The sequence below is a fragment of the Mandrillus leucophaeus genome, unplaced genomic scaffold (assembly GCF_000951045.1).
Source record: "Mandrillus leucophaeus isolate KB7577 unplaced genomic scaffold, Mleu.le_1.0 Scaffold38, whole genome shotgun sequence".
Classification (NCBI taxonomy): Eukaryota; Metazoa; Chordata; class Mammalia; order Primates; family Cercopithecidae; genus Mandrillus; species Mandrillus leucophaeus.
In genome coordinates, this window is record NW_012104031.1 from 5,017,120 (window position 1) to 5,030,157 (window position 13,038).

At 43.3% G+C, this 13,038-nt stretch overlaps 1 protein-coding gene across 1 annotated transcript in view; it reads right to left on the reverse strand.

Annotated features, from left to right (window-relative positions):
* Positions 1 to 1,529: 1,529 nt before the first annotated feature.
* LOC105547152 overlaps positions 1,530 to 13,038 on the reverse strand; it is a 29,116-nt gene continuing 17,607 nt past the window's right edge. Inside the window, exons 3-4 of the mRNA XM_011990607.1 lie at positions 2,972 to 3,053; positions 1,530 to 1,861 (exon numbers count right to left, since the gene is read on the reverse strand). Coding sequence (XP_011845997.1) covers positions 1,530 to 1,861; positions 2,972 to 3,053 — 414 coding nt within the window. The remainder of the gene's footprint in view (positions 1,862 to 2,971; positions 3,054 to 13,038) is intronic.

Here is a 13,038-nt window from a genome sequence, read left to right on the forward strand (position 1 = left end):
ACTCCTAATATATTCTGCAAGCATTTTCCTATATCAATAAATAGTCTTAAAATGCTAAGAAAAGGTGTCTCGAGAGGGGAAAACAGACGTAGGTGTGAAGAGGGACCCTGGAGAGTGGTAGACAGAGGCAAAGACTATTTCAGGCCATGACAGGATGTGAGGGGAACAGGCTTGGATGTGAGGAAGGGAATACCGGGTAGGGGAACCCAGAGGTAGCTGGTGAGAGGGTGGGTGCTAGGTGTCAGCTCCATTCAGATTTAGAGGCTGCGATGTCCACTTTGGTGAGGGTAGGGGAGGATGATGACAGGAGCTGGAAGTGGGTGAATTGCCAACTACTACTGGAGGTAAAGGCTGTAGAGGGGACTCCAGCTGTGGTAAGAAATGAATGAGGTGGAGGTAGGCAGGTGATTCCCTGCAAGGGAGAAAGAATGTAGCTCAGATGTTGGATTTACCAGGGAATGGGAGATTTAAGGCAGTGTGGCCCAGTGGTCAGAGTACAAGCTTTGGAATCAGGACTGCAATCAAATCCCAGATTCACTGCCTCCTAACTGTGTAACCTTGAATTCTCCTCTGGGAAACAGAAATGATCTTGATAATAGCTATGTGGCAGGGTCGCTGGGAAGATCTGATAAGATGATGGAGTTAAAACATTGCATCCAGTGGCTGGCACAGATCCCCAAATCTTCACCCTTTCTCTTTAATTGATTTTGTGGTTTGAGGCTCTTAAGTGGCAAGAAATCATTTGCATGAATAAAGAGCCATTCTTCCAAGCACTTCCCTCCTAGTTTTCTGGGAGAGTCACTGGAAGCCAGGATTCAAAGTTCCATCCTGCAAAAGCTGAGCTGAGCCAGCCAGGAAGGAGGAGGAGCTGACTGTGGCCCAACGGCTGGGGAGCAAGGCAGAAGGGGAGAATCCAGCCTTAATTCCCACGCTGCTGGTGCCAGCGAGGCTGACTTTGGGAAAACCTTGTCAGGGGCCACATTTTGGGATCTCTAGGAGCAAGGTGCTCTGTGAATGCTTATCTCAGATTCTCTCAATCCGAGTCTCCCGCCTCCTGCCCGCCCCACCCGCCACTGCCCAAGTCCGGGGAGAGTATGAATGACTGACAGGCCCTGCTGCAGCTGCAGCCTCCCCACTGTGGGTACAGATGTGCTCAGCAGCAGCTGTGACGCAGAGCCCACACCTGTTCCCTAGATCAGCTGCTGTAACTGTCCTCCTGGGAAAGCAGGCCAGGTGCCCAGGCCTTGCCAAAGTCAGGTCAGAAAGCAGATGGAGAGTCGGGCATCTGCCTGTCACAGCAGTGGTGGAGGCTGCCTGGAAGGTCGCGGGGCCCTGGGAGTCTCAGCTAAAGAGCAAGCCCAGGCTTGCTCCCAGCTGGACGCCTCCCACGGGCCCTCTGTGGTTTTCTGACCCCCTCCCTGGGCACCACCAAGCTGGGGTGGGAGAGACTGAGGAGCTAGGAAGGAGGCGGGGAGTTTTGAATGGGATGCCTCTGGCCATCTGTTATTCTGGACCTGTAAGCTGTAAAGTCAGGCGGACTTATCCTGGGAGGTGGGGGCGCCTTGAAGCTGAGCAGCAATGAGGACCGGAGGAGTCAAAGAGAACTGGAGCTGGGAGACGCCAAGGATGAGGGTGCGTCTGGAAATGAGAGCAGGAGAGCCTCTTGCGTGGCTTTGGCCGCGGAGACCTTCGTTCCGGAGACTCTGGGCTGCCACGGGAGAATTCCACTGAGCATGTGTCGGGGGCAGGCCCGGGCAGGCGGCCGTGGGAGCGCTGCACAAACTCTGCTCCAGGCCGTGGCCAGCCAAAGCGCCGCTCTGGGAGAGCCTGGATACCGGGTGAATCCAGAAATCCCAGGTCCCTGGGAAAATTTCAACAAGGCAACTCTGACACGCGTCCTCTGACACCCAGACCGACACAATATATTGCTCATGCCAATACACATAAAAACCTCCCGATAGAAAACCAGATGGTGAGTTGGCATTGCTGATGTCTGGATTCTACACCCACACCCCACATAGTGCTTATAAAGAACACACCCTCCACTCCTCCAGCACACCCCACGTTCAGGGAGAGGAATCTTGGGCCTGCAATGCTCAGAATGATGCTAACGCCTCAATGGAACGGTGCTCGCTAATTCCCCCAATACCTCTGGCAGTGCCAGGAGAAACAGCACATGTGGCAAGCAGCTCCCGGCCAGATGTGGGACACTGCTGACCCCTGCTGGCGCTTTTCTCTCCGCGCCAATCAGGGAGAGCCCCAGGGAGAATGGAGTATTGGAAAAACCTTGCAATCTGTCTGGGAGGGGCAGGAAGAAATACCCCAGCTCAGAATCTCCTCATCTGGAGCGCCTTTGATGAGACTAAGATGAAATTACAATAAAACCCAGACTGAGTTTCTGGGAGGAGTGAGACAGACTAATAGTATGTCCCCTTCAGCCTTTGTGGCCTGGAAAACCCTGCTGCCAATCCCCTTGAAACTAAATTGGGAAACCATTAGCAGCACTCCTTTAGCCAAGCTCAACCATTAGGTGGAAAAAAAAAGTAAGAAAGAAAGAAAAAGAAAAGAAAAGAAAAAAACCACCATCCACAAGTAGCCCAAGATTTTCCAGTTACAGTCAACCCCTTCCTTGCCCACCCCTGCCCCGCCCCAACCCCTTGCAGAGTCTTTGTGAAGTTTTAGCTTAATTTATTGTGGGTTTAATATTCCCCTTAGACTAAGATGTAATCATCATGGGTTTAATACTTTTCTTTCCATGAGAGAGAGCAGCACTGCGCTCTTTGAAAAATCTTTACTAAGGCCAGGCACAGTGGCTCATGCCTGTAATCCCAGCACTTTGGGAGGCCTAGGTGGGTGGATCATCTGAGGTCAGGAGTTCAAGACCAGCCTGGCCAACAAGGTGAAATCCTGGCTCTACTAAAACTACTAAAATTAGTTGGGCATGGTGGTGGGTGCTTGTAATCCCAGTTACCTGGGATGTTGAGGCAGGAGAATTGCTTGAACCCGGGAGACACAGGTTGTAGTGAGCCGAGATCGTGCCACTTCACTCTAGCCTGGGCGACAAGAGTGAAACTTAAAAAAAAAAAAAAAAAATCACTTTGTAGACACAGAAACGTAGTTCAAATCTTCCAGAATCTCTACTAGAATAGTCATAGCAACCAAAGGAGGACCAGGACTCTGATAATTCCAACAGAATTACTATGGAAGCCCCACAGACAAGTGGTTCCATTATTAAAACTCTTTTCTCTGGCTGGGCATGGTGGCTTGCCCCTGTAATCCCAGCACTTTGGGAAGCCAAGACGGGCAGATTGCTTGAGTCCAGGAGTTCGAGACCAGCCTTGGCAATGTGATGAAACCTCATCTCTATAAAAAATACAAAAACATTAGCCAGTTGTGGTGGTGCATGTCTGTACTTCCAGCTATTTGGGAGGCTGTGGTGGGAGGATCACCTGAGCTCAGGAGGCGGAGGTTTCAGTGAACCGAGACCACGCCACGGCACTCCAGCCTGGGTAACAGAGCGAGACCCTGTCTCAAACAACAACAACAACAACACAACCCTTTCTCTCCTTTGCACCCTACTCTAAACCCAGAGCTCTTTTTCACTTTGTTGTTAAACTCCAGCAAGGGTGTGTATATACTCCCTATCACTCTACAACCCATCACCATTAGGCCTCCACTCTGAACACTCCTACAAAGGCAATCATGGGCCTCTTAATAGCTAATCTAATGTACATATTCCAGTTCTCATTTTACTTGCCCTCTATAGCATATGACATTTTAATGCCCAGTCATTCATTATTTATTTTAAAATTTATTATGAACTATTTTAGGCCTGCAAAAGGTATAGAGAATAATATAACAAACATAACTATTCTACTGGTCAGGGTTCTCCAGAAAAGCAGAATCAATAGAATCAATAGAATGTACACTATAGAGACAGGGGGAGGGGATGGAGGGGGAAAGAGACGGAGGAGGAGAGAGAGAAACAGAGAGAAAGAGGGAGAGAGAGAAAGAGATTTATTATAAGGAATTGGCTCATGCAATTGTAGAAACTGACAAGTCCCAAGACCTTCAGGATGAATCAACAAGCTGGAGACCCAGGAGAGTCCATAGTGTGTTAGTTCCAGTCCAAAGTCTGAAGGCCTTAGAACCAGGAGAGGTGATGATGTAGTTCCCATCCAAAGGACAGCAGGTTCGAGACCCAGGAAAAACCAGTGTTTCAGTTCAAGTCTGAAGGCAGGAAAAAGCCAGTGTCTCAGTTTGAAGGCAGTTAGGCAAAAGGAATTCGCTTTTACTTAGGGGAGAGTCAGCCGTTTTTGTTCTATTTAGGCCATCAACTGATTGGATAAGGTCCACCTATATTAGAGAGGGCAGTTTGCTTTACTCATTCTACGGATTTAAATGTTAATCTCAACCAAAAACACCCTCACAGAAACATCCAGAATAATATTTTACCAAATATCTGGGCATCTTATGGCCCAGACAAGTTGACATATAAAATTTCACCATCACACCTGTAAACGCCCTGAGTTTAAGAAATAAAGCATTACAAATATAGTTTTAAGCTCCTCCTCTATTGCATTCCTTTCTCTCCCCCTAGAGGAAATGTTATTCTGAATTTGGTGTTAATCATTCCCATGCATATGTTTCTATTTTTACTATATTATACACTCTATATTCATTGCATTTTGACTATATGAATAACCTGCTGTGTATATTCTTCTACAATTTCCTTTTTTGACTCAACATATTTGTAAAGTTCATCCATGTTAATGCATGTAGCTTTAGTTTACTCATTTTCACTGCTATATAATATTCCATTGTACAACTACACTCTAATTTATTTATTTATTTTTCCTTTGAGACAGAATTTCATTCTGTTGCCCAGGTTGGAGTGCAGTGGCACAATCTCAGCTCGCTGCAACCTCTGCCTTCTGGTTTCAAGCGATTCTCCTGTCTTAGCCTTCTGAGTAGCTGGGTTAACAGGTGCCCACAACCATGCCCAGCTAATTTTTGTAGATTTGGTAGAGACAGGGGGTCACCCTGTTAACCAGGCTGGTCTCAAACTCCTGATCTCGTGATCCACCCACTTCGGCCTCCCAAAGTGCTGGAATTACAGGCATGAGCCATTGTGCCTGGCCTATTTATTTTATTGTTTCTAGTTTTTTTTTTTTTTGCAATTATAAACCATGCTGCTATGGAAATTCTTGTAAGGATCTTACTGTGCACATTTGTGTTTCTCCAGTAGTCTATCCAGGAGTGAAATTGATGGCCACAGAGCCTGGACACCTTTAATTTTACCATACTCCTGCTAACCTTGGTATTGTCAGGCCCTTTTTTTGGACAATCAGATGGATGTGAGATTGTAGATTACCAAGACTTTAATTTATATTTTACCAACTATTAATAGGATTAAACATCTTTTCATACGTTTATTGAGATTAGAATTGCCTTCTATTCCTATTTCCTAATCTTTTTCCAATTATATTGTTGGTCATTTTCTCTTGGATTTATAATAATTCTATAGTGTGGCCAATTGTTCTTTTTCAGTTACATGTTTTTCTCTTATCCTTTCCAAACTGGTGGCTTCTGTCTCAGCACCTTTTTAATAGCTTTATTAAGGTATAATTAACATATCCTAAAATTCACCCATGGTAAAGGTACAATTCAATAATTTTTAGTAAATTTGAAGAGTTGTGTAACTATTACCACAGCCTAGTTTTAGAACATTTATAACATCCCAAAGCAATTCTTCCTACCCATTTGCAATCAATCTCACCCCTAGCCACAGGCAAACACTAATGTGCTTTCTATCTCTATAGATTTTTCTTTTCTAGACATTTAATAGAAACGAAATAATCTAATTTATGGTCTTTTGCATCTGGCTCTTTTCATTTAGAATAACTTTTTGTTTGTTCTTTGTTTTGTTTTGACATGGAGTGTCACTCTGTCGCCCAGGCTGGAGTGCAGTGGTGCCGTCTCGGCTCACCGCAAGCTCCGCCTCCCGGGTTCATGCCATTCTCCTGCCTCAGCCTCCCCAGTAGCTGGGACTATAGGCGCCCGCCACCACGCCCGGCTAATTTTTTGTATCTTTAGTAGAGACAGGGTTTCACCGTGTTAGTCAGGATGGTCTTGATCTCCTGACTCGTGACCCGCCCACCTCGGCCTGCCAAAGTGCTAGGATTACAGGTGTGAGCCATCGCGCCTGATCTTAGAATAATGTTTTTAAGGTTCATATAGCTATACTATAGCTATAGTAGTTTTTTCTTCTTTTTATTGCTGAGTAGTATTTCATTGTATGAATACAGCACATTTTGTTTATTTATGAATTAATGGATATTTGGCTTAATGATCTCTGACGAGAAATAGCTCTCACATTTATATTTGACCCCCTCTGTGTAATGTGTCTCTTTTCCCCTTCTGACTGCTTTTAAGATTTTCTCTTTATCTTTGGTTTTCAGCAGTTTTACTCTGTTGTACCAAGTGTGTTTTTGTTTTATTTTTGCTTTCTTTTTTTTTTTTTTTTTTTTTGAGACAGAGTCTCACTCAGTCACCCAGGATGGAGTGCAATGGTGTGATTTTGGCTCACTGAAACCTCTGCCTCCTAGGTTCAAATGATTCTCCTGCCTTAGCCTCCCAAGTAGCTGAGATTACAGGCACCTACCACCACTCATGGCTAATTTTTGTATTTTCAGTAGAGATGGGGTTTCACCATATTGGCCATGCTGGTCTTGAACTCCTGACCTCAGGTGATCTGCCCACTTGAGCCTCCCAAAGTGCTGGGATTACAGGTGTGAGCCACCATGCCCAGCGCTGGCTAATTTTATATTTTTAGTAGAGACCAGGTTTCACCAAATTGTCCAGGCTGGTTTTGAATTCCTGACCTCAAATGAGCCTTGGCCTCCCAAAGTGCTGGGATTACAGGCATAAGCTACTGCACCTGGCCCCAAGTATGATTTTTAAAAAATTTATCCTGCTTGGGGTTAGTTGAACTTTTTGGACCTATGAATTGTTATTTTTAATCAACTTTTAAGCTACTGTTTCTTTAAATATTTTTCTGCCTTATTGTTTCTTTCTTCTCCTTATGGAACTCTAATTGCATGTATGTTAGACTGCTTACTATTATCCCACAGTTTGCTAATGCTCTGTTCATTATTCTCAACCATTTTTTCCTCTCTCTACTTCAATTTAGATAGTTTTTATTAGCTTATATTGAATTCACTTATTTTTTTCTTCTGCAGTGTCTAATTTGCTGTTAAGCTCATCAACTAAGTCTTCATACATTGTATTTTTCAATTTTATAATTTCCCTTTAGTTTATTCTTGAATTTCCATTTCTTTTGAAATACCTTATCTCTTTACCTATTGTGAATGTTTTTTTCCTTTAAAATTTTCAGCATACTTATAATTGTTGTTTTAAAGCCTTTGTCTGCTGATTCTCATAACTAGATCACCTGACGATCTTGTTGTCTTGTGATTATGAGTCATAGTTTTCTACTTCTTATGTCACACAAAATTTGTATTCCGTACCCTGTGTGTGAAATAGCAGTAGAGGTTAGCAGTAGAGGTTTAAGTATAATTTTTGTGTTTTGTTTTCATTTTTCAGGGAGTGGAAGCTTTTCCCTCTGTTTGGTGGTTAAAGTGCATAAACATAGGATTATCACATCCACTTGATGAAATGACCCCTAATCATTATGAAATGTCCTTCTTTATCTCTGGTAACATTCTTTGCTCTGAAATCAACTCTTGTTGTTATTGTTTCATTTTTGTTTTGTGAGACAGGGTCTCACTCTGTCACCCAGGCTGGAGTGCAGTGGCATGACCACGGCTTACTGCAACTGCTGCCTCCTGGGCTCCAGCGATCCAATCTCATCCTCCCAAGTAGCTGAACTACAGACCTGCACCACCATGCCTGGCTAATTTTTTGTATTCTTTGTAGAGACAGGCTTTCACCATATTGCCCAGACTGGTCTGAAATCAACTTTGTCTGGTGTTAATATAGCAACTCCAACCTTCTTTTGACTAATGTTAGCATAGTATATTCTTCCTATCCTTTTAAAGGTTTTATATTTAAAGTTCATTTCTTATAGATAGCAAATAATTGAGTCTTACTTTTAAAAAAAAGTCCATCTAACAGTCTCTGCCTTTAAAATGAAGTGTTTAGGCCATTTAGATTTAATGTGATTATTGACGTGGTTGGATTTGAGTCTATCACTTCGCTGTTTATTTATTTATTTTTTAATTTTTTTGAGACAGAGTCTCACTCTGTCACCCAGGATGGAGTGCAGTGGTTCAAATCTCGGCCCACTGCAACCTCCGCTTCCCAGGTTCAGGAGATTCTTCTGCCTCAGCCTCCAGAGTAGCTGGGATTTCAGGTGCCTGCCACCACACCCAGCTAATTTTTATATTTTTAGTAGAGACAGGGTTTCACCATGTTGGACAGGCTGGTCTCGAACTCCTGACCTCAAATGATCCACCCGCCTTGGCCTCCCAAAGTGCTGGGATTACAGGCCTGAGTCACCACACCTGGCTCCATTGTTTATTTTCTATTTGTCCCATCTGTTCTTTGTTCAATTTTTTCTCTTTTTCTGCTTTAGATTGAGTATTTTCACAATTCCATTTTATCTCCTTTGCTGGTTTATTAGCTATAACTCTTTGTTTTGTTATTTCAGTGGTTGCTTTAGGATTCATACTATTTATCTTTAGCTTACCTAAATCTACCTTCAAGTGATACTATACCATTTCATGCATAGTATAAGAACCTTGCAATAATGAGCTTCCATTTCTCTCCTCCTGACCTTTGTACTATTATAACCATGCATTTCCTTTTCCAAATGTTATAAATCCTGAAATACAACCTTATTATTTTTGCTTAAATAGTCAACTATCTTTTTAAAAGTATTAAATAATTTTCTTTCTTTCTTTTTTTTTGAGACGGAATCTTTCTCTGTCGCCCAGGCTGGAGTGCAGTGGCGCTATCTCAGCTCACTGCAACTTCCGCTTCCCGGGTTTAAGTGATTCTCCTGCTTCAGCCTCCCTAATAGCTGGGATTACAGGTGCCCACCACCATGCATGGCTAATTTTTGTATTTTTAGTAGAGACAGGGTTTCGCCATGTTGGCCAGGCTGGTCATGAACTCCTGACCTCAAGTGATCTGCCCACCTCGGCCTCCCAATGTGCTGGGATTACAGTCGTGAGCCACCACACCCAGCCAGTTTTAAATAATTTTTTTAAATCATATTTTTAAAATACAATTGTAGCTACCATTTCTTCTATTCTTTATTTCTAAAAGATATTTTTTCTAGATATAGAATTCTATGTTGACAATATTTTAAAAGAACTTAAAAATGTTACTCTGCTGCCTTCTTGCTTGTATTGTTTCCAATGAAAAATAAGACATCATCTTTACCTCTGTTCCTTCTTTTTACTTCTGCCTTAAGGACTTACTTTAACATTTCTTACACTGGGGACTGTTTGTTGTGAATTATTTCCCCTTTCATATGTCTGAACATGTCTTTATTTTCCTTTTAATTTTTAAAACAGCTTTATTAATATACAATTTACATACCATACAAGTCACCTATTGAAGATATACAACATGGCCAGGCACAGTGGCTCGTGCCTGTTATCCTAGCACTTTGTGGGGCTGAGACAGGTGGATTGGTTGAGCCCAGAAGTTTGAGACCAGTCTGGGCAATGTAATGAGACCTCTTTTTTATTTATTTATTTATTTTTTGAGATGGAGTTTTGCTCTTCTTGCCCAGGCTGGAGTGCCATGGTGCAGTCTTGGCTCATTGCAACCTCTGCCTCCCAGGTTCAAGTGATTCTCCTGTCTCAGCCTCCCAAGTAGCTGGGATTACAGGCACCTGCCACCATGGCTGGCTAATTTTTGTATTTTTAGTAGAGACAGAGTTTCACCATGTTGGCCAGGCTGGATGAGACCTCATTTCTACAAAAAATCCAAAAAATTAGGTGGGAGGATCGCTTGAGCCCAGGAGGTTGAGGCTGCAATAAGCTGAGATTGCGCCACTGCACTCCCACCTGGGTGACACAGTGAGATCTGCCCTGCCCCACCGCCACAAAAAAGAAAATGTACAACTCAATGATTTTAAAAAGCTACTTAATTGGGATATAATTGACATACAAAAAGCTGTACATATTTAGTGTATACAACTTAATGAATTTCAATAGTTTTTAGTATATTCACACAGTTCTGCAACTATCACCACAGTCTAATTTTAGAACATTTATCACCCCAATAAGAAATCTGGTACCCATTACAAGTCACTCTCCACTCTTCCGTGCCCCCAACCCAGCCCTAGCAACTGCTCGCTTACTTTCTGACCCTGTAGAAAGAAACTATTAATTTATTATACTTTCTAGTCTCCCCAGACTCAGCTCCTTCTCAACTCAGGAACTCTCCGAGCTTTGCTTGGGTTCTTTCTGCTGCACCACAGCTTGGAAGCTCTTTCACATAGTAAGCTGGGACAATAAGAGGGCGCCTCATTTGTTTCTCATCTCTCACAGACCACTCTCCTTTATTGCCTGATTTCCAGTGTCCTGAAAACTGTTGTTTGATATATTTTTCCCTCTGTTGTTATTTTAAGCAGGAAGATACCTGTTACTCCATCTTGGCCAGAGACAGATGTTCATTAAAATGAAAGTCCCACAGGGCCAGGGCGCAGTGCCTCACAATCCCAGCACCTTGGGAGGCCAATGGAGGCAGATCACTTGAGGTAAGGAATTGGAGACCAGCCTGGCCAACATGGCAAAACCTTGTCTCTACTAAAAATACAAACATTAGCTGGGCGTGGTGGCACTCACCTATAATCCCAGCTACTCAGGAAGCTGAGGTGGAAGAATCGCTGGAAGCCGGGAGGTGGAGGTTGCAGTGAGCTGAGATCATGCCACTGCACTGCAGGCTGGGCAACAGAACAAGACACTGTCAAAAAAAAAAAAAAAAAGAAAGAAAGAAAGAAAGAAAGAAAGAAAAGAAAAAGAGAGAGAGAGAGAGGGAGGGAGGGAGGGAGAAGGAAAAAAGAGCCACATTAAACAAACCTGACTGAGAACCCACAGGTCTCCAGATACTACACTTGTGGAACATCAGTTTAAGAAATTTTATACAATAACAAAAAGGCAAATAATTTAAAAATAGGTAAAGTCAAGGCATAGTAATCCCAGGACTTTGGGAAGCTGAGGTAGGAGAATTGCTTGAAGCCAGGAGTTTGACAGCAGCCTGGGCAACATATTGAGATCCCGTCTCTACAAAAAATTCAAAAATTAGTTGGGCATAGGGACACATACCTGTAGTTCTGGCTACTTGGGAGACTAAGCTGGGAAGATTGCTTGAGTCCAGGAGTAATAGGTTACAATGAGCTATGATCACACCGCCGCACTATCTCCTGGATGGCCGAGTGAGACCCTGTCTCTTAGAAAAAAAAAAAAAAAAAATTTGGAAAGAAAGAAAAATTGGTAAGAAGGGGCACATGTTCTCAGGATCTCCTGAGGGCTGTGTCATGAGAAACAAAAAAAATATATAAAATAAGTAAAAGATTTAAATAGCTGGGCGTGGTGGCTCACGCCTGTAATCCCAGCACTTTGGGAGGCTGAGGCAGGCAGATCACAAAGTCAAGAGTTCAAGACCAGCCTGGCTAACATGGTGAAACCCCATCTCTACTAATAATACAAAAATTAGCCAGGTGTGGTGGTGTGAGCCTATAGTCCCAGCTACTTGGGAGGCTGAGGCAGAAGAATCACTTGAACCCGGGAGGTGGAGGTTGCAGTGAGCCGAGATCCCGCCACAGCACTCCAGCCTGGGCGACAGAACGAGACTCCATCTAAAAAAAACAAAAAACAACAACAAAAAAAGAGATTTAAATAGACTTTTTTTTCCAAAGAAGATATACAGATGGAAAAGATGCTCAACATCATTAGTCATTAGGAAATGTAAATCAAAACCTCAATGAACTACCAATTCACACCCATTAGGATGGCTATAATAAAAAAAGCTGGTAATAACAGGTGTTGGTGAGGATATGGAGAAATGAGAACCCTCCTTGTTAGTGTGAATGTAAAATGGTGCAGCTGCTTTGGAAAACAGTTTGACAGTTCCTTAAGAGTTAAACAGAGTTACCATATGACCTAACAATTGTACTCCTAGATATAGATCCAATATAAATTTAAAAACTCATCCACACAAAAATTTATACATGAATGTTCATATCAGCATTATTCAAAATAGTAAAGAACCGGAAACAACTCAAATGTTAATAACTGATTGAGGGCTGGGCAAAGTGGCTCACACCTGTAATCCCAGCACTTTGGGAGACTGAGGTGGATGGATCACTTGAGGCCAGGAGTTCGAGACCAGCCTGGCCAACATGACTAAACCCTGTCTCTACTAAAAATACAAAAATTAGCTGGACATGGTGGCGTGCACCTATAATCCCAGCTACTTGGGAGGCTGAGGCAGGAGGATCGCTTGAACCCAGGAGGCAGAAGTTGCAGTGAGCCAAGATTGTGCCATTGCACTCCAACCTGGGCAATAAAGTGAGACTCTGTCTAACAACAACCACAACAAAAACCTCACTGTTGTTTAAAGAAAAAAAATTAATTTAAAAAAAAACAAAAACTGAGCAGGGCATGGTGGCTCACACCTGTAATACCAGCACTTTGGGAGGCCAAGGCAGGTGGATCACCTGGGGTTGGGAGTTCGAGACCAGCCTGACCAACATGGAGAAACCCCATCTCTACTAAAAATACAAATTTGCCGGGCGTGGTGGTGCATGCCTATAATCCCAGCTACTCGGGAGGCTGAGGCAGGAGAATCGCTTGAACCCGGGAGGTGGAAGTTGTGGTGAGCCGAGATTGCGCCATTGCACTCCAGCCTGGGCAACAAGAGCGAAACTCCGTCTCTGAGATCGCACCATTGCACTCCAGCCTGGGCAACAAGAGTGAAACTCCATCTCCGAGAATGCACCATTGCACTCCAGCCTGGGCAACAAGAGTTAAACTCCACCTAAAAAAAAAAAAAAAAAAA